Source organism: Capricornis sumatraensis, chromosome 8 (assembly GCF_032405125.1).
Source record: "Capricornis sumatraensis isolate serow.1 chromosome 8, serow.2, whole genome shotgun sequence".
In the NCBI taxonomy this organism is placed as follows: Eukaryota; Metazoa; Chordata; class Mammalia; order Artiodactyla; family Bovidae; genus Capricornis; species Capricornis sumatraensis.
In genome coordinates this window covers 78,194,900-78,213,837 of record NC_091076.1, presented here as the reverse complement: position 1 = coordinate 78,213,837, position 18,938 = coordinate 78,194,900, and the positions used below count along the sequence as shown (strand labels likewise).

The following is an 18,938-nucleotide window of genomic DNA, read 5'->3' as shown; positions in this document are numbered from 1 at the left end:
CTCTTGGTCTCCTCCAACAGATGCAAAATGCAGACCTCTCCAGGATTGTGCATACACACACACACACTCAGGTCACCCCAAAATGGAAAGGGACCCCTGAGATAACAGGAACAGGACAGTTCCCTCCCATCCTGTCTTTTCAGTCTCTTTGGAACATGTGGTTATATATTCATGCTTTCATGTCCCCCAATTTATTCATTTGGCTGTGCCAGGTCTTAGTTATGGCATTTGGAGGAGGAAACGGTAACCCTTTCCAGTAATCTTGTTTACGAAATCCCATGGACAGAGGAGCCTAGCAGGCTAAAGTCCAAAGAGCCACAAAGAGTCGGACAGGACTGAGTGACTGAGCACACAGCACGCTGGGATCTCTAGTTGTGGCATGTAGGATCTAGTTCCCTGATCAGAGATCGAACCCAAAGCCCCTTGCATTGGGAGCTCCAGGTCTTAGCCATAATGCAATTCCCCAAACAACTCTTAACTGGTCTCCATCTTTCCATTGTCCCAATATCAGAACCTCTGGCTTGGAGCCTGGAGGTTTCCTTAAATGGCAGGACTCGGGAAGGGACTGAGGATTTGGGAGGGAACATATATGTGCAGCTTTGTCTGCCTCTGGATGTGTCTGTGTGTCTCTGAGTATATCAGAGGAAGAGGGGAGTTTCTGTGGAGTGACACCCCACCAGCCCCCAAGAAACTTGTGAGCATGTAGGCCAGCTCCCTCCCCATGACCACTGCCTTCTCTTCCTGCACTTCAGTCCCTTTGTTGCCACCCCTAGAGTGTTCTTTGCTCAGATCTTCCCAGATGCTTCCTTCTTGTTATTTGGGTTTCAGCTTACCGTCATCTCCTCCAGGCTCTTCCCCAAAGCCACACACACACATACACACACAAACACACACACACACATGCACACACACGCACACACACACACACCCCTCTGTATCATAATCTTTTTTGCATTTTCTTCAAAGTAATCACTTCTATCTGATCTTAACTTAGTTATTAACTTGTTTACTTAGCAAATTCCCCAAAATGTAAGCTCCTTAAGGGCAAGGTCCTTGTCTTTTTCATCTCTGTATCCTCAGATCCTAGAAGAGTGCCTAGCTCATAGAAGGCACTCAATGAACAGATGTAGAAATGAATTAAACACAGAGATGCGTGGCTGCTCAGTAAAGGACATTTATTGCTGACTGATTGCCCTTTGTGTTCTTCACTTGCCCAAGTCCCAGCTATATCTGGCTCTACCTGTCCTTTTCCCAACCTGCAGCTTCCTGCTCTAACACCTGAAACTCTCCCACCACCATACTGCCCAAGATCCCTCGGAAGCTACAAGCATCAACACATTCAGGCCTTGCACCTGTGCTCCAAGCCCCAGTTCCCAGCAGAGCTGACCCCTGCCCTCGAAAGATACCTTTTCAGCAGCTCTGCTTCCCTAATAGAGTTGCATTTAAAAACCACTCCTCCTTTAAAAACGTGGTCCCCCAAAAAGCCTCAACACAGTTCCACCAACATTTATTGGTGGTGATGACTCAATGGGTAAAGAATCCATCTGCAATGCAGGAGACATAGGAGACACAAGTTCAACCCCTGGGTTGGGAAGATCCCCTGGAGAAGAAAATGACAACCCACTCCAGTATTCTTGCCTGGAAAATCCCATGGACAGAGCAGCCTGGCAGTCTACAGTGAGTTGCAAAAAGTCAGACACGACTAAGTGGCTAAGCATGGCTTGGCATCTCATATGCCAGGCACTGTGCTGGGTCAATCTCCAAAGTCATGGACAAGCCAAATGCCAGTACCTTTCTCCCTCTGGATCCCTCAGAGTCCTTGTGCTCCCTTGTGAAGAGCATGGCAGTTTCTGTCCCAGGCAAGTTGCCTGCGTGAGCTGAAGGGAAGGCGTGATGCCACTTGCCCACAATTGTCTGCTCTGCTCTGTGTGTCCCTCACCTCCTCTGGCATCATGCCAGTTTCTCATCTCTAAGCAGATGCTCTGGGTGGGGTTGGGCAGCAACACTGGTCTCTGTTCTCTCCCACTGCTTGGCCCAGTGTTTCTGTGAAAGGATCATGATGAAGGCAAGAAAGCCCTAGAGGCTTTCTTAGTTGGCTTGAGAACCACAGCTGAAGCTCACTCAGACCTGGGGCCCAGAGCCAGTCTGAAGCCTGAAGCTGAGGCTGGATGGCTGCTTATGGTTCAGGCTGGATGATCTGCAGGTAGGGATTATGAGGGCCAAGCTCTAGGCAAGGAAAAGGGCCTACAAACTTCAGGAGGCCTCAGACCCCAGCTACTGGCCATCTTCAGTCCTTCAGACTCCTCTGCAAGGCTACTTGGTGTCTCCGGCCTCCAAGAGACCCAGAACCCAGGCCTCTCTTATCCCCAGCTCTGGCCTCTGGCTGCCAAGCCACACCCAGCACATGTGCCTCTGGAGCTCAGACCTACTGTCTTTTTGAGGAGACTAATGGGAAAAATGAGGGGTGAGGGAAGAAATAGAGCACTCAATTATCTGGCAAGAAGGCAAAACCATACACACCAAGTGCCAAAAAATCACCCTCCTAAATACATATGCAGACATATGCACATACACATATTCTCTGAGACATACTCTGGATTCTTCTAGAAGAGAGGAAGTGGCTCAAGAGGATACAGGAGGCACCCCAGGAATGGAGTCTAATACTTCCCAGACTCAAAAGACAGGACAGTGATTGTTATAGCACCAAGCAGGGTTCCTACTGGTCTCTTGGGCCCAGATCACCATCTGGACTTATCCCTGCTATTGGCTATTTGATCCTAGGACTTTATCTCAAATGCAGCCCTCTTTTAACTGCACTGACCTAGAATCCTCTTCTTTGGCTGTGAGCATAGCAGGGATACTCACTAGCCAGAGGCTCACCACCTACTGTCCGCTCTGCACTAAGCCTCTGCCTCCACTGGCAACCCACTCAAGCCATCTTCATTCTCCCTCCTGCGTGGGCTCAGACGGCCCTGTTTTCATTGGCTGCCCAGTCTTGAAGCTTGGCCCCTATTGGTTGCCACTGAGGTAGCGTTTCCACTGACAGCGAATCCAGTGCATGGATGGGCTTTGTTCTCTCTGTGCCAGGCTGCCAGCTGTCCTGACTTGTGCTGCTCCCCCCTCCACACCACCATGCATTAGGGTGGCGGGGCATCGGGGGTGCCTGAAGATGGCCCAACAGCCTCCAGGAGTCTCTGGTGCTGACGAAGGTGCTTCCTCCTTTCATGTTCCCCTGTGACTTCACACACCAACTGGGCAGGGAAGGCTCCAGGAAGCCCCTTCAGCCAGCCTGAAAAAGAAGACACAAGGGCCTAAGTGGGGTCAGGGTAGAGGGCAGATCAGGGGGAGGGGGGGGCGGGGGAAGGGAGGCCTAGTGGGGTCTAACGCCTGAGGGCCATGGCAGGCGTGGGAATTAGTGGAAAAGCCTTGGAACATTGGTAAAAAGGCCATTAGAGGTGGACGTGACAGCAGCATCAGAGAGAGGTGGGGTCCCTCCCATGAAGCCCTGCGTTGACTGCTCATCTCACTCAGAGTGACAGCCAGAGTTTTTACAGGAACCTATGAGGACCCTCGTCACCTGATCCCAGTTACCCCTATGACCTCATCTGCTTCTCTTCTTTCCTCACTCCCTCTTGTCACACTGGCTTTCTTACTCCTGCCTCTTGGGACACTTTCACACCAGACACCACGTGCCTAAATTCTTCCACCAAGTCACTATCCACAGGGTGCCTGTGAGATCTGCCTCACCCTCTCTACTTATTGTTTGCTTGTTTATTTATTTGGCTGCAGGGGGTCTTAGTTGCAGCACGAGAACTCTTAGTTCCAGCATAGGGGATCCAGTTCCCTGACCAGGGATTGAACCCAGGCCCCCTGCATTGGGAGTGTGGCATCTTAACCACCAGTCTACCAGGGAAGTCCCTTGACCTCCCTGTTTAAACGTGTAACCCTACCCAACCTGGAAGCTCCTAACCTCTTTGACTCTGCTTCACCTTTGATTTTCCACAGCACTTATCACCTTATTTATCTTGTTTGTTCTTTATTGTTTTACCTCTACTTGAACGTATAGCATAGCAGGGCAAGAATATCTGCATGTCTTGTACACAGTGCTGAGAACAGTGAGTGGTATCTCATAAATGCTGAATAAATATTTATTGAATTAATGAATAAAAGAATCTCTCACCTTCAGGGTTCTTGTGTAGGTGCTTGGGGGGAGCCCTGAATTCCACATTTCGTCCCTCTGTCTTGGTGGGTGTGGAAGGCTCCGAACAGAGTTCCTGGGAACAGTCTGGTTGGGGTAGGTGATATCACAGTGAGATCCAGGCTCTTTTTAGCTTCTCCCCCATAATCCTCGAAGACTCCCTTCTCCTTCCCTCCTCCCCTCTGGGGGACACTCACCACAGTCCTCATAGACGGTGTCTGCAGAGCAGGGAAGGGGACCTGGGGTAGGGAAGGCGCCCAGCCAGCGCTGCATGTCTGATCTGGTGGGAACATAGGGAAGGGAAGAGGTCACCTTTGGGGAACATAGGGAAGGGTCCTGGCGGCTGGACCGCTCCTCTGTCTGGCGCAGGATATTCTGGGGACAAAGTTCATCCTCCTGGGGGTTAGGCAGGGGCTTTGGAGGAAAGACTTTGCGGGGAGGGTGGTGGACTCTGAGAAGTCAGGTAAGGGTCAGGAGTGGGTCCCCCAGGGTGTTTTCTTTTTCGGTGGCACCTGCTGGATCTTAGTTCCCTGACCAGAGATTGAACCTGTGCCCCCTGAAGTGGAAGCATGGAGTTTCAACCACTGGACCACCAGGGAAACATACACACACACACACACACACTGCCCAGGGTGTTTTCTGAAGGAGACACAACTCACAGGGATGAAGCTTGGAGCAGCCGGTGTGTGGGGCGGCCCTGGTGGTTGCTGAGAAGAGAGAGGCGGAACGTAGGGGGGCCAGATGGGTCTGGGACCTGCTGGGCCTGGACCAGGGAGCGATGGGCATAATCCAGAACCTGTAGCCGCTGCCCACTGCCCAGGAAAGAGGAGGTTCAGAGGGAGAGCAGAGGTCCAGCTGGACTCCTCCTCCCCACCCCTGCCTGGGCTCCCTCCCTCCCTGGGACCCACCTCTTGGGCTGAGTGATGAGCAGCAGGTCACTGAAGAGCAGCAGGCAGAGGGGGGTGAAGCGGGGGCGTGAGGCAAAGAGCACGCCTCCCCTCCTGCACCCCAACTCTGTCAGTTCCCCCTGCAACTCCAGGCGCCTGGACCAGGAGACCAGGGGCAGGGCCTGTGAGGAAGCAGGGAGGAGATTCTGACCTCACAGCACCATGGGGAAAGGGAAGCCCAGAGCCTGGGCAGGGGCTAACCTTGACTTTGTGGAAGCGCAGCCTCTGCGTGAGCCGGATCAGCTCCTCTGTCTGTTTCATGCGTCCAACCTCGGCACTGCACCGCTCAATGATCTAGGTAAGGGAAGCCAAATCACCCACCCTTCCCACCCCATCCACCCATCCCTCCCCACCCCATCCACCCATCCCTCCCTCCCACCTCCTCACCTCCCCTAGCCCCAGCATCCCCCTCCCACCTTACTGACAGCACCCAGGGCCTTCTGGGCATTCTCCTGGCGGCTGGACCCCTCCTCTGTCTGGCGCAGGATATTCTGGGGACAAAGTTCAGTTCAGTTCAGTCGCTCAGTCATGTCCAACTCTTTGCGACCCCATGAACCACAGCATGCCAGGCCTCCCTGTCCATACCAACTCCTGGGGTCCACCCAAACCCATGTCCATTGAGTCAGCGATGCCATCCAACCATCTTATCCTCTGTTGGGAACAAAGAGGAAGGGTAATTGAACCCCTGCTCTGCAGCCCTGGGATTCAGAGGGGTTGCAACTCAGAGGACCCCACTTGGCTTGGTATTTTGGGGTTCACAGGGCTGGGACACTAGCCTCGCCACTCACTGTCTGCATAACCCTGAGCAACTCACATTACCTCTCCTCTCTTAGTTTCCCCATCTGTAAAACGGGAATAATTTCTACCGACCAAATCAATAGCATTGTGAGAATTCAATAAGGAAATCTATATAAAGTACTTAGCATAGTCTTTGGGACATAGTAAATGCTGAAAAGAAGGTTGCTATTATTTTAATAATTATTAATCACAACTATTATTATATTAAAGGGCTTCCTGATAGCTCAGTTGGTAAAGAATCTGATTGCAATATGGGAGACCTGGGTTTGATCCCTGGGTTGGGAAGATCCCCTGAAGAAGGGAAAGGCTTCCCACTCCAGTATTCGGGCCTGTGTCCCAGAGTTGGACACAACTGAGCGACAAAAAAATAATTAGTAGAAGCAACATAGCATGGAGTTAAGAGTACCTGGATTTGAAGTTTGTCTCCGTCAATTATTGAATATTATCTGTATGACCTGTGGCAAGTTATTTAACCTCTTTGAGTCTCAGTTTCCTATCTGTAAAGTGGGATCAATAATAGTTCCTATCCTCACACAATCATTAGTAAGGTTAAATGGGTGTGTAGCACTTAGAACATCTAGAAAAGACACTCAAGAGTTGCTTAGCTATTATGATTAGAGCCATCCTCTTGATCATAATTATGCTGTTGTTGTCTACACTGGGGATATATAAGGTGGTGCGTGTGAGCTCAGTCATGTCCGACTCTTTGCAACCCCATGGACTGTGGCCCACCAGGCTCCTCTGTCCATGGGATTATCCTAGCAAGAATACTGGAGTGGGTTGCCATTTCCTCCTCCAGGGGATCTTCCTGACCCAGGGATTAAACCCATGTCTCCTGCATTGGCAGGGGGATTGCTTACCACTGAGCCAGCAGGGCAGCTCCTATATAAAGCTGAATAAGACATTAAGACACTGGAAACATAATTGAGGACTCTTCACCTTGAGATCCTCACACTGGGTGACTTGGTTCAGGGAGAATTTTCTTCTCTACAGTAGAAGAGTGTTTCTCACCACTTTTTTCAGTATCACCCCTCTAAGGAGCCTATTTAGACATTGCCCCCCCACCATGAAATGTTAATACCATTGATACACTGTATATCTATTTAGGTACTCTGGCCTTCTGGAGTACCACAACCAGTGGAATATTTAAGATGTTTTTACCCCTCAAAGGAGGAGTTTCTGCCTCCTTGGAGATGATATCATCTCCACTGGGAAGGCATACAGTCAAAGATATGGCCCGAGAAGACCTCAAAAACCACTCACCACATTCACCCTGAGACCTGGAGAGAGAAAAGGGGGCTTGCCCAGAGTGGCTCAGCCAGTTAGCAGCAGACCTAAGACCAGAACTCAGGTCTCTAGCCAGAGTCTCTTCTGCACCAGACCGCTTCTTGAAACGTTTGGGTAACTCCAGGTAGGGCTTGGGGGTGGGGGTGTCCTAGATGGAGGGCCCCCGATTTTGAGTCCTAACTTAGGGGTTTGCTGTGTTCCTGGTGGGGCGGGAAATGGCGATGGCGGAGCAGGAGGCCCCTGAGGAGAGTTCCCCATCAGGGCTGGTGGGGCCGAAAAGGGCCCAGGCCAGGACGCGGTACCTGCAGCAGCATGCGGAGCCGCGTGATGCGCTGAAAGGGCAGGAGCAGGAAGGAGGGCAGCGGGAGGCGCTGGCACTTGGGAAGGCTCTGCAGCCGCCGCAGCTCCGCGGAGAAGCGAACGTTTGTGTCCCTACGGAGGCAGGCGCAGGCTGGCGTCTGGCTGGAGGCCCTAATCACCCGCGACCTGCCCAGGACTGGATTGGACCCTGCCCCTGTACCCCGGCTTCCTCCCGCAGGGTGACCCTTCCTCTACTACACTCACATCAGGCGGCTGTAGGTCTCCTCCTGATACTGCTGGTTCCGCACGTAGTCCACGTACACGGAGAAAGGGCCCACGGCATGCGCGTGCACCACGTCGCACAGGTCACGGATGTGGGGGGAAGCGCGCACCCGGGACAGTAACTTCCCCAGAAAACTGCGGGAGTGGGGAACACGCACTGGAGGCGGGGCAGAGAGCCTGGGGTGCCGCCTCCCCCCTCCCCCCCCCCCACCACTTCTGGAGGGAAGAGCTGGGCCCGGGAGGGGAGGCCTCGGAGACAGAGCTGAGAAGCCGTGCTTTCCCCCGACACCAGGCTTGCCCAGCAGAAAGATGGGGACCCCACTGACCGCTCACTGACTCCCTGGACTCGCTGCACGTTGGAGAAGAGGGTGTGGTGATCCCGGGGGGTGAGTGTGTCCCGGAGCGCCTGGCTCAGCACGAAGGTGTCGGTCAGCAGCCGCAGGGAGCGCAGGTATGAGGCCTCCGACGTCACCACCTCGAACAGGCTCTAAGGAGGATGCGCAGGCCGAGAATGGAAAGCCCAGCTCCCAGCCTGGGCCTGGGGCCCAAGCTCCTCCCCTCCGTGCCCCGCACCCGAGCCCAGGGACGCCCACCTCCTGCATCCGTCGCTCCTGGGCACTCAGGGTGTCCAGGAGGCCGCTGGCTCGCACAGCCGGAAGCTCCTGCCACAGCGTGTTTCGAGGGCCCGGGGGGCGGGCGAAGGTGGGAGCTTCCCCAGCATTTGCTGAAGCGGGACCCCCGTCCTCACCGACCCCCCACAGCTCCTCTGACAGCACCGCTGCGCGGTAGGTCTGGTAAAGCGGTTCTGGAGAGCAGACGCGGCACGTCAGGGAAGTCCCGTGCCCCGCCTAGCCGGTCCCAGCAGGCACCCCGGGGTCCAGCAGCCCTCACCATCCTGCAGGGGCAGCTCCCAGTTCTGCTCCTTCAGCTCCTCCAGCTCCTCTTCCTCCCTGCGGAAAGAGAAAGGGATGGAGTTCCTCAAAACACAACTATTCACATGATGCTGTGCAGGGGTACACAAACGACGTCCAGGTCGTATGTAGGGACCCTAGCCAAACCCCAGCTCGTTTTATGTGCCTGTGGTATGTGAGGCCCTAAGTGGGCCCTGTGCATTCCTGTTATCTCAACCTTTGGGCACTCTACACTTCTAGCCTCCATCTCCAGGGCTTTCATGGAAGGACCACTGTCTGGAATGTCCTGTATGTGCCTCAGTGCAACTCAGCTCCAGCTGTCACACCTTCCCCGACTCTATTCTGGTCATCAGCACCACCGCACACCCATTCACCCACAGTGAAAACCCAGGAGACTAAACTCCAGTAAATGCTGAATAAATGGATGGTCTCAGATTAACTCTGATGATGGTGGTAAAAGAACTGATGGGCCCAGGTAACACAGGAGAAATCTTCCTGCTTGCCACATGGATTTGTGGACAATAATTTCAATAGGGGCTCAAAGTGGGGCAACTTACATGACTTAGTATGGGCCTGACTTCACCAGTATCAGACCCCAGCAACTTATTAAGTATTTGGTATGTTTACCCCAATTTCACAGGTGAGGAAGCTGAGTCCCAGAAAGGTTAAGTGAATGTTTGAGGTCACGTAGCTGATAAGGGACAAAGCTGGGGTTAGAAACTGGGGCTGCTTGTCCCTAGAGGCCCAGCCCTTCTTCACTCCATGCTTGGGGTGGGATTTAGGTGGACCCAAAGTTTAGTCTGGGCTTCCCAGGTGGCACTAGTGGTAAAGAACTGCGTGCCAGTGCAGGAGACTTAAAGAGACTTGGGTTCCATCCCTGGGGTGGGAAAATCCCCTGGAGGAGGGCGTGGCAACCCACTCCAGTATTCTTGCCTGGAGACTCCCATGGAGAGAGGAGCCTGACAGGCTTCTGGGTTACAGTAGTCAGACATGACCAAAGTGACTTAGCACACACACACACACACACACACACACACACACACACACACACACACACAGAGTTTAGTCTGTTTTCAGGAAGGAGTATCTAGGTGTTCAGTACCTGCCCTCCATGGTGGCTGGAGAATCATTCTGAGGAGCACCATCAGGACTGTCCCCTAAGAGAGAACCCAGAGTGAAGAATCACCAGCCCAGGACTCCCGACCCCAGCCCAGCAAAGACTGTTACTATAGAAACTACAACTGTCAGCCCCGGAGCAGCAGCTGGTGGAGGAACAAGAAGCCCAGGGCTTGTCGGGGGTTGTAGTGAGTTGGTGTTTAGATCGGTACACCTCCACCCAGTCTCTTCCCAGCCCTGAGGCCCATCCCTCCGGTCCTGTACCTCTTTGGATTCCATCTTCAGAGGGCGAATCAAGATCAGGCTGTGGGGGCTCCCCAGAGACGGTGATGTCCTGTCTGACCCGAGTTGGTTTAGGGGGTTTGAGGGGTGGCAGGAGTTTGCGCTCAGCAGTGGAGCGGTAGGATGTGAGGACGACTGGGGGGTGGCTGAGGCTTGAAGGGCTGGGGCGGGAGCGGGAGGCCCGCAGTGGGGAGGCCCGGCACGGGACCCTGGGGCCATCCTCATAGCCCCCCACAGGCACCCATCGGAGCTCCAGGCCAGGCCGGCCCACATGGCAGACACAGGGGCAGCAGGGAGGGCAGGCCAGCCCAGCACCTGTGGGAGACAGGGGCCTCCTTAGGACAGCCCCCCTCCCCAGGCCTCCTCCCTCCCCTTAACCTGCATGGCAGCAGGAACTGGAGGTCAGTGCTAGGCATCTCTCACCTCCAGGCTCTCTTCAAAGCCCCAGAAGTATTAAAACCAGATTTTCGAAGTATGGAATCCATTTTTAAAAAGAAACGTCTTAAAGTACCCAATCTAAGGGACTTGCCTGGCAGTTTAGTGTTAGGACTCTGCACTTCCAATGCAGGAGGCATGGGTTCGATCCCTGGTTACACCCCCGGGGTGTAACCCCACCCCTCCAAAAAAAATCATAAAGCCCTGAGAACGAAAAAGAGGAGCTGGATTGAACCCAGCCCAGCTTACCTGGAGTGCCGTTCTCCTGAGACCCGCTCCCAGTGAGGTTGCCCTGGGGAGTCTCTCTCTCCCCATTCACATCCACTCCCCCTGGGGGACTTGGCTCCAGGGTGTCCGCAGCCTGGACTCTGCCTTCAGTCCCCCATTCGAACTTGCCAGCCAGTCTACGCACAGTGCCTGGGGCCGAGGCAGAGCCATCCTGGTCGGGGACCTGGGTCGTGGGGAGCAGGGGCAGAGCCATGCGGGGTGACCCAGAGGGTTTGGGTGGGGGGACTGGAGACCGGGGAGCAGGCTCTGGAGAGATGGAGCGCCGGGACACTGGGCTGGGGGTGTTGGAAGACGAGTCTGGAAAAGTCTGGGAGTCGAGGCTGGCTTTAGAAGCTGATGGGGGCAGAAGGGCGGGGGGCTTGAGAGATGGGGCCGGGGGCTCCCAGAACATGGGGGTGCACATGGGGGTTGGTGCCTCATTGGCAGTGAGGGGAGATTCTTGTGAAGAGGAGCCGTTGTGGTGGGGCCCTGGGGACTGGGTAGCCCGGGCGCGAGAAGGGGGGCGGGGGCGGATGATCCGAGGGGGTTTCTGGGTGGGGGGTGTTGCTTCCGGAAGAGACTGGGCTGACATCTTCCTCTGAGCTCTTCCAAGGAGTGGGGTACACTGCTGGAGTCATCCCCTGAGGAAGAGGGGGCAGAAAGAGAGACCCTTAGTGCCCTTTGCGCCCCCCACGCTCCTGCGAGTAGACAGAGACCTTTGAGCAGAAATGTCTGCAGGCAAATGAGCCGAGATTTTAGGCTCAGGAGTAGAGGTGGGGGCACTTCCTCTCTTCCCTCCCTATTTCCACTGTCTTCTCTTGTTACCTCTCAATTCTTATTCCATTTCCTGAGAACTCTGAAACCCCACCCCCTCACCCCCCAGCCTCCATCTCGCTCCATCTTTTGACCTCTGCTGTCACAGTCAGGCCAGAGGAGACAGAAGCCAGAGAGGGGGCACCTGGATCGAGACCCAAGTTGGGAGAGGAGCACAAGAGGACTGGATCAGCAAGGGAAATAAGGCATGCAGCCAAGTGTCTACCTGAGGAATTGTGTTCCGTGTCGGTAGTATGTGTCGTGAACGTTTGTGTGTGTGTGTCCACGCATGGACATGGCTTGTATGCGCTGCTGCTGCTGCTATTAATATATGAACCAGGTGTTGGATGCTGTGTTTCAGGATCGTATCTATTGGGACTTCCCTGACCATCCGGTGTCTAACACTCCACACTCCCAGTACAGGGGGCCCCTATTCGATACCTGATCAGGAAATTAGATCCTGCATGCCTCAGCTAAGAGTTTGTGTGTCACAACTTAGGAGCTTGATCTGGCCCAAATAAATATTTGGGGGGAAAAAAAAAACTGTATCTATCGTATGCGGTACAAACTGGGAGTGCAGGGTACACAATGTATGCGGTGAGTGAGATGGGGGTGTTGGGTACGTGTTCTGTTCTTTCTCTGTGGAGCGTATGTTCTGTGTGTGCCTGGGCCGCATCACAGCTTCCCTGCTCCTGCGGGCCCTCCGCCCCCCATTTCCCAGTTCCTCTCTCCGGACTCTCCCTTTCCGGATTATTTTTAGTCTCCTTTTCCTGCCATGAAGATTCCTGGAGCCTCTGACCCCAGGAGACCAGGAGGCCCCAGGCATAGTCTCTCGTGCCCCATCCTCATCCCTGTCTGCCTCCTTGCTCCCCACCTGGTCCAGGAGAGAGGCCCCAGTGGGTAGAAGCCTGGATCCTGCCAGGATGCCTAGAGTGTGATGAGGAAGGAGATCAGATCAGACTGAAGGTGAGGACCAGTTGGGCAAGATGCTGGGGCATGGGCTCGCTTCCTCCTGTAAGCCTGAGAAGGCTAAAGGGTCAGAGCGGGAAGACCTGCGCCCCCAAATTCTCTTGTGGAGTCAGCAGGAGAATCAGGTCCCTCTAAGCCCCAGAGAGGTTTCTGAGAAATGATGCGGGGTGGGGGCTGCGGGCTGTAGACTGTGAGTCTCGCGGCTCAATGGCCTCTGTGTTCTGGCAGGAAGCTCCTTAGGTGACCCAGGCAGTAGCCTCGCCAGCTGGCCAGCTCCTCCCCAGCCTTGCCCCCTCCGGGATCCCTGCCCCCCTCAGGTATCTGCCCTTACTTCCTTCCCCCACCCCCTACTCAGGCCTCTCTCAGGGACCCAGGTACTCGGCCCAAGCACTCACCCTCAAGTCCTCTCCACTCTCGGTCACCTCCCGGGGCTGAGTGAGTAGGAGCAGGAAACAGGAATCGGATCCTCCTCCCAACCGGACACCCCCCCCAACCACACCACACTCCACATGCGCACACTGGGGCTCTGGAAGATGTGAGGGACCCCGAATGCCAGGTTTCCAAGGATAACAGAGTCTGCGGAAAGGATGAACCTCAGGCATGGAGAGTGGACTGTTGTGTACGCACATGTTCTGTTCTGGGTCCACATTGCTGCATGGACAGGGGATTCGTGGGGGCCCAGGCTGGACAGGGGTGGGGTCAGGATGGGGTGACCGTGGCCCTGGCTGGGCTTGAGGTAGAGCATGGGCTCCAGACACCCCTGGGTTGCTGTGATGTGGTGTGTGTGTCCCTTGACAGCATGTCTGACCATCTCTCCCACACCTTACGAGACGGCCCATCCCTTCAGTATCCAGCCTGTCTCCTCGGTGTGAGCCAGCCCATCATTTCATACCACAGAACCCCATCCCTACCCCAGTTGCCCCCTCCCTAACTCTGCGGTAGCGCTCCCTGAATTTACCTTTATCTCTTTGGAAGCAGTTTCTATTTTCAGCCTGTCCCGCCTGCCCCTTGGAACAAGGAATGTGAGGCCGGGTCTCTGAGTGTTTCTGTTCCTGTGTTTCTGGGGCGGGAACTGTGGGCCCAGATTCAGATCTCTGCAAAGGAAGCCAGTTCCTCAGCCCCACCCAGCCATTGTGTTGGAAGAGTGTGTGTGTGTGTAAAGGAGGAAGAAGGTGGCACATGCAGATGTGGGAATTAGTGGGGAGGTCTTGGTACTCCCCAGGTGGGTATGCCCTTGGCTGAGCCCCCTTCCTGCTCCCCATTCTCAGTCCCTGTCTCTCAAGATCCCAGCCCCATGACTCTCCAGGTCCCATTGGGAGGTTTTGATGTTGATTGGCTGGGAGTCAGTACCCCTGGGAGGGTGGGCGGGGGTGGAGGAGATCCCCTCTCACCTGTAATTTGCTTTGTGATTAAAGAGTTCCCAGGGCTCTGTGTGTGTCATAAGAACAGCAGAGAGGGTGGAATGAGCCACATCCCATCCTGGGAAGACGGGGAGTGGGAGGAAGAGGCAGGGGGGGCAGTGAGGAACTCTGGCAGTCTTTGCCCACACCCAGGTGCCTGCTTTTGCCACACACACACACACAAACCCAGGGCCAGACATTCAACCTCCCAACACATACACACACACACACACACACACATGCACCAGACATCCAGTCTCCCAGCCCTCACCTCTAGATGCTTGCCGGGTTCCAGGAAGAGGAAACCTCTATAAGAGTGCCTCAGAGACCCTATCGAGAAAGCTAAATGCACATGTGCAGCCAAACAAATCCTGCTTTTGGTTTTCACTAAAATAGGAATGTCGTTATTAGGTTTGCAACTTCAAAATTTAAAGATAACTGAATGGCAGCGGAGGTGTGGATTCCTTGGTAGTCCACTGGTTAGCACTCTGTGCTTTCAGTGCTGGGGCCTGGGTTCAATCCCTGGTTGGGGAACTAAGAGACTGCAAGGTGTATGGCATGGCCAAAAAATAATAACAAGTGAGAAATCCCTGGCTGTCCAGTGCCTAACAGTGGTCCAGTGGTTGGGGCTCTGTGCTTTCACTGTCGAAGATGCAGTTTCAATCCCCGGTTGGGGAATTAAGTTCCCATAAGCCACCTGTGGGCAGGAATCCCTTAGAAGAAATGGAGTAGCCATCATGGTCAACAAAAGAGTCCAAAATGCAGTACTTGGATGCAATCTCAAAAACGACAAAATGATCTCTGTTCATTTCCAAGGTGAACCATTCAATATCATGGTAATCCGAGCCTATGCCCCAACCAGTAATGCTGAAGAAGCTGAAGTTGAACGGTTCTATGAAGACCTACAAGACCTTTTAGAACTAACACCCAAAAAAGATGTCCTTTTCATTATAGGAGACTGGAATGCAAAAGTAGGAAGTCAAGAAACACCTGGTTCAGTTCAGTTCAGTCACTCAGTTGTGTCCAACTCTTTGCGACCCCATGAATCACAGCACACCAGGCCTCCCTGTACATCACCAACTCCCGGAGTTCACTCAGACTCATGTCCATCGAGTCCGTGATGCCATCCAGCCATCTCATCCTGGGTCATCCCCTTCTCCTCCTGCCCCCAATCCCTCCCAGCATCAGAGTCTTTTCCAATGAGTCAACTCTTCGAATGAGGTGGCCAAAGTACTGGAGTTTCAGCTTTAGCATCATTCCTTCCAAAGAAATCCCAGGGTTGATCTCCTTCAGAATGGACTGGTTGGATCTCCTTGCAGTCCAAGGGACTCTCCAACACCACAGTTAAAACTGCATCAATTCTTCGACGCTCAGCCTTCTTCACAGTCCAACTCTCACATCCATACATGACCACAGGAAAAACCATAGCCTTGACCAGGCGGACCTTAGTCGGCAAAGTAATGTCTCTGCTTTTGAATATACTATCTAGGTTGGTCATAACTTTTCTTTCAAGGAGTAAGCGTCTTTTAATTTCATGGCTGCAATCACCATCTGCAGTGATTTTGGAGCCCCCCAAAATAAAGTCTGACACTGTTTCTACTGTTTCCCCATCTATTTCCCATGAAGTGATGGGACCGGATGCCATGATCTTCATTTTCTGAATGTTGAGCTTTAAGCCAACTTTTTCACTCTCCTCTTTCACTTTCATCAAGAGGCTTTTTAGCTCCTCTTCACTTTCTGCCATAAGGGTGGTGTCATCTGCATATCTGAGGTTATTGATATTTCTCCTGGCAATCTTGATTCCAGCTTGTGTTTCTTCCAGCCCAGTGTTTCTCATGATGTTCTCTGCATATAAGTTAAATAAGCAGGGTGACAATATATAGCCTTGACGTACTCCTTTTCCTATTTGGAACCAGTTTGTTGTTCCATGTCCAGTTCTAACTGTTGCTTCCTGACCTGCATACAGATTTCTCAAGAGGCAGGTAGGTGGTCTCTTTCAGAATTTTCCACAGTTGATTGTGATCCACACAGTCAAAGGCTTTGGCATAGTCAATAAAGCAGAAATAGATGTTTTTCTGGAACTCTCTTGCTTTTTCGATGATCCAGTGGATGTTGGCAATTTGATCTCTGGTTCCTCTGCCTTTTCTAAAACCAGCTTGAATATCAGGGAGTTCACAGTTCATGTATTGCTGAAGCCTGGCTTGGAGAATTTTGAGCATTACTTTACTAGCACGTGAGATGAGTGCAATCGTGCGATAGTTTGAGCATTCTTTGGCATTGCCTTTCTTTGGAATTGGAATGAAAACTGACCTTTTCCAGTCCTGTGGCCACTGCTGAGCTTTCCAAACTTGTTGGCATATTGAGTGCAGCACTTTCACAGCATCATCTTTCAGGATTTGAAACAGCTCAACTGGAATTCCATCACCTGGAGTAACAAGCAAATTTGGCCTTGGAATACGGAATGAAGCAGGGCACAGGCTAATAGAGTTTTGCCAAGAGAACGCACTGGTCATAGCAAACACCCTCTTCCAACAACACAAGAGAAGACTCTACACATGGACATCACCAGATGGTCAAAACCAAAATCAGATTGATTATATTCTTTGCAGCCAAAGATGGAGAAGCTCTACAGAGTCAGCAAAAACAAGACCAGGAGCTGACTGTGGCTCAGATCATGAGCTCCTTATTGCCAACTTCAGACTTAAATTGAAGAAAGTAGGGAAAACCACTAGACCATTCAGGTATGACCTAAATCAAATCCTTTACAGTGGAAGTGAGAAATAGATTTAAGGGACTAGATCTGATAGACAGAATGCCTGATGAACTATGGATGGAGGTTCTTGACATTGTACAGGAGACAGGAATCAAGACCATCCCCATGGAAAAGAAATGCAAAAAAGCAAAATGGCTGTCTGAGGAGGACTTACAAATAGCTGTGAAAAGAAGAGAAGTGAAAAACAAAGGAGAAAAAGAAAGATATAAGTGTCTGAATGCAGAGTTCCAAAGAATAGCAAGAAGAGATAAGAAAGTCTTCTTCAGTGATCAATGCAAAGAAATAGAGGAAAAGAACAGAATGGGAAAGACTAGAGATCTCTTCAAGAAAATCAGAGACACCAAGGGAACATTTCATGCAAAGATGGGCTCGATAAAGGACAGAAATGGTAGGCCCCTAACAGAAACAGAAGATATTAAGAAGAGGTGGCAAGAATACACAGAAGAACTGTACAAAAAAAGATCTTCACAACCCAGATAATCATGATGGTGAGGTCACTCATCTAGAGCCAGACATCCTGGAATGTGAAGTCAAGTGGGCCTTAGAAAGCATCATTATGAACAAAGCTAGTGGAGGTGATTCCAGTTGAGCTATTTCAAATACTGAAAGATGATGCTGTGAAAGTGCTGCACTCAATATGCCAGCAAATTTGGAAAACTCAGCAGTGGCCACAGGACTGGAAAAGGTCAGTTTTCATTCCAATTCCAAAGAAAGGCAATACCAAAGAATGCTCAAACTACTGCACAATTGCACTCATCTCACATGCTAGTAAAGTAATGCTCAAAATTCTCCAAGCCAGGCTTCAGCAATATGTGAACCGTGAAATTCCTGATATTCAAGCAGGTTTTAGAAAAGGCAGAGGAACCAGAGATCAAATTGCCAACATCTGCTGGATCATCAAAAAAGCAATAGAGTTCCAGAAAAACATCTATTTCTGCTTTATTGACTATGCCAAAGCCTTTGACTGTGCGGATCACAATAAGCTGTGGAAAATTCTGAAAGAGATGGGACTACCAGACCACCTGACCTGCCTCTTGAGAAACCTGTATGCAGGTCAGGAAGCAACAGTTAGAACTGGACATGGAGCAACAAACTGGTTCCAAATAGGAAAAGGAGTACGTCAAGGCTATATATTGTCACCCTGCTTATTTAACTTATATGCAGAGTACATCATGAGAAATGCTGGGCTGGAGGAAGCACAAGCTGGAATCAAGATTGCCGGGAGAAATATCAATAACCTCAGATATGCAGATGACACCACCCTTATGGCAGAAAGTGAAGAGGAACTCAAAAGCCTCTTGATGAAAGTGAAAGAGGAGAATGAAAACGCTGGCTTAAAGCTCAACATTCAGAAAATGAAGATCATGGCATCCGGTCCCATCACTTCATGGGAAATAGATGGGGAAACAGTAGAAACAGTGTCAGACTTTATTTTGGGGGGCTCCAAAATCACTGCAGATGGTGATTGCAGCCATGAAATTAAAAGACGCTTACTCCTTAGATGGAAAGTTATGACCAACCTAGATAGCATATTAAAAAGTAGAGACATTACTTTGCCAACAAAGGTCCGTCTAGTCAAGGCTATGGTTTTTCCAGTGGTCATGTATGGATGTGAGAGTTGGACAGTGAAGAAAGCTGAGCGCCGAAGAATTGATGCTTTTGAACTGTGGTGTTAGAGAAGATTCTCGAGAGTCCCTTGGACTGCAAGGAGATCCAACCAGTCCTTCCTAAAGGAGATCAGTCCTGGGTGTTCATTGAAAGGACTGATGCTAAAGCTGAAACTCCAATATTTTGGCCACCTCATGCAGAGAGTTAACTCATTGGAAAAGACCCTGATGCTGGGAGGAATTGTGGGCAGGAGGAGAAGGGGATGACAGAGGAGGAGATGGCTAGATGGCATCACCGACTCGATGGACATGAATTTGGGTAAACTCCGGGAGTTGATGATGGACAGGGAGGCCTGGCGTGCTGCGATTCATGGGGTCGCAAAGAGTTGGACATGACTGAGCGACTGAACTGAACTGAAGCCACATAGAGAGGGCAAAAGAAAAATAGACAACTAACCCCAAAGCGCTGCTTGTTAGCTACAAACGTGTTGGGACTTGGTTACCTGAATTGCCACAGGTCTGTGTGGGGATGTAAGCAGGAAAAGAGGAATTA

The 18,938-nt window shown here is 51.9% G+C and overlaps 1 protein-coding gene across 2 annotated transcripts; it reads right to left on the bottom strand.

Moving 5' to 3' along the window:
- Positions 1–1,037: 1,037 nt before the first annotated feature.
- Positions 1,038–13,645, bottom strand: ARHGEF15 (Rho guanine nucleotide exchange factor 15). 2 transcript variants are annotated; one of them, XM_068976572.1, is made up of 16 exons: positions 13,564–13,645; positions 10,806–11,464; positions 10,104–10,436; positions 9,826–9,880; positions 8,704–8,762; positions 8,406–8,617; positions 8,139–8,299; positions 7,795–7,947; positions 7,533–7,662; positions 5,562–5,636; positions 5,347–5,439; positions 5,107–5,267; positions 4,858–5,010; positions 4,396–4,478; positions 4,181–4,285; positions 1,038–3,289 (listed from the first exon to the last, which is right to left on the bottom strand). In XM_068976572.1, exons 2-16 carry the CDS (start codon positions 11,413–11,415, stop codon positions 3,138–3,140), a joined length of 2,535 nt encoding a protein of 844 aa, XP_068832673.1. In that variant the 5' UTR covers positions 11,416–11,464; positions 13,564–13,645; the 3' UTR covers positions 1,038–3,137. The 2 variants fall into 2 exon arrangements, with proteins under 2 accessions (XP_068832673.1, XP_068832674.1); XM_068976573.1 differs by lacking the exon at positions 13,564–13,645 and adding an exon at positions 13,001–13,013.
- Between the last annotated feature and the right edge of the window lie 5,293 nt (positions 13,646–18,938).

Excerpts from the sequence above, each read along its gene's own strand:
- ARHGEF15 (XM_068976572.1), bottom strand. The coding sequence starts at position 11,415 with ATGTCAGCCCAGTCTCTTCCGGAAGCAACACCCCCCACCCAGAAACCC. Across the intron at positions 9,881-10,103 it reads TGAAGATGGAATCCAAAGAG|GGGACAGTCCTGATGGTGCT; the intron begins GTACAGGACCGG and ends GTTCTCTCTTAG. Across the intron at positions 4,286-4,395 it reads CACCGTCTATGAGGACTGTG|ACTGTTCCCAGGAACTCTGT; the intron begins GTGAGTGTCCCC and ends TACCCCAACCAG.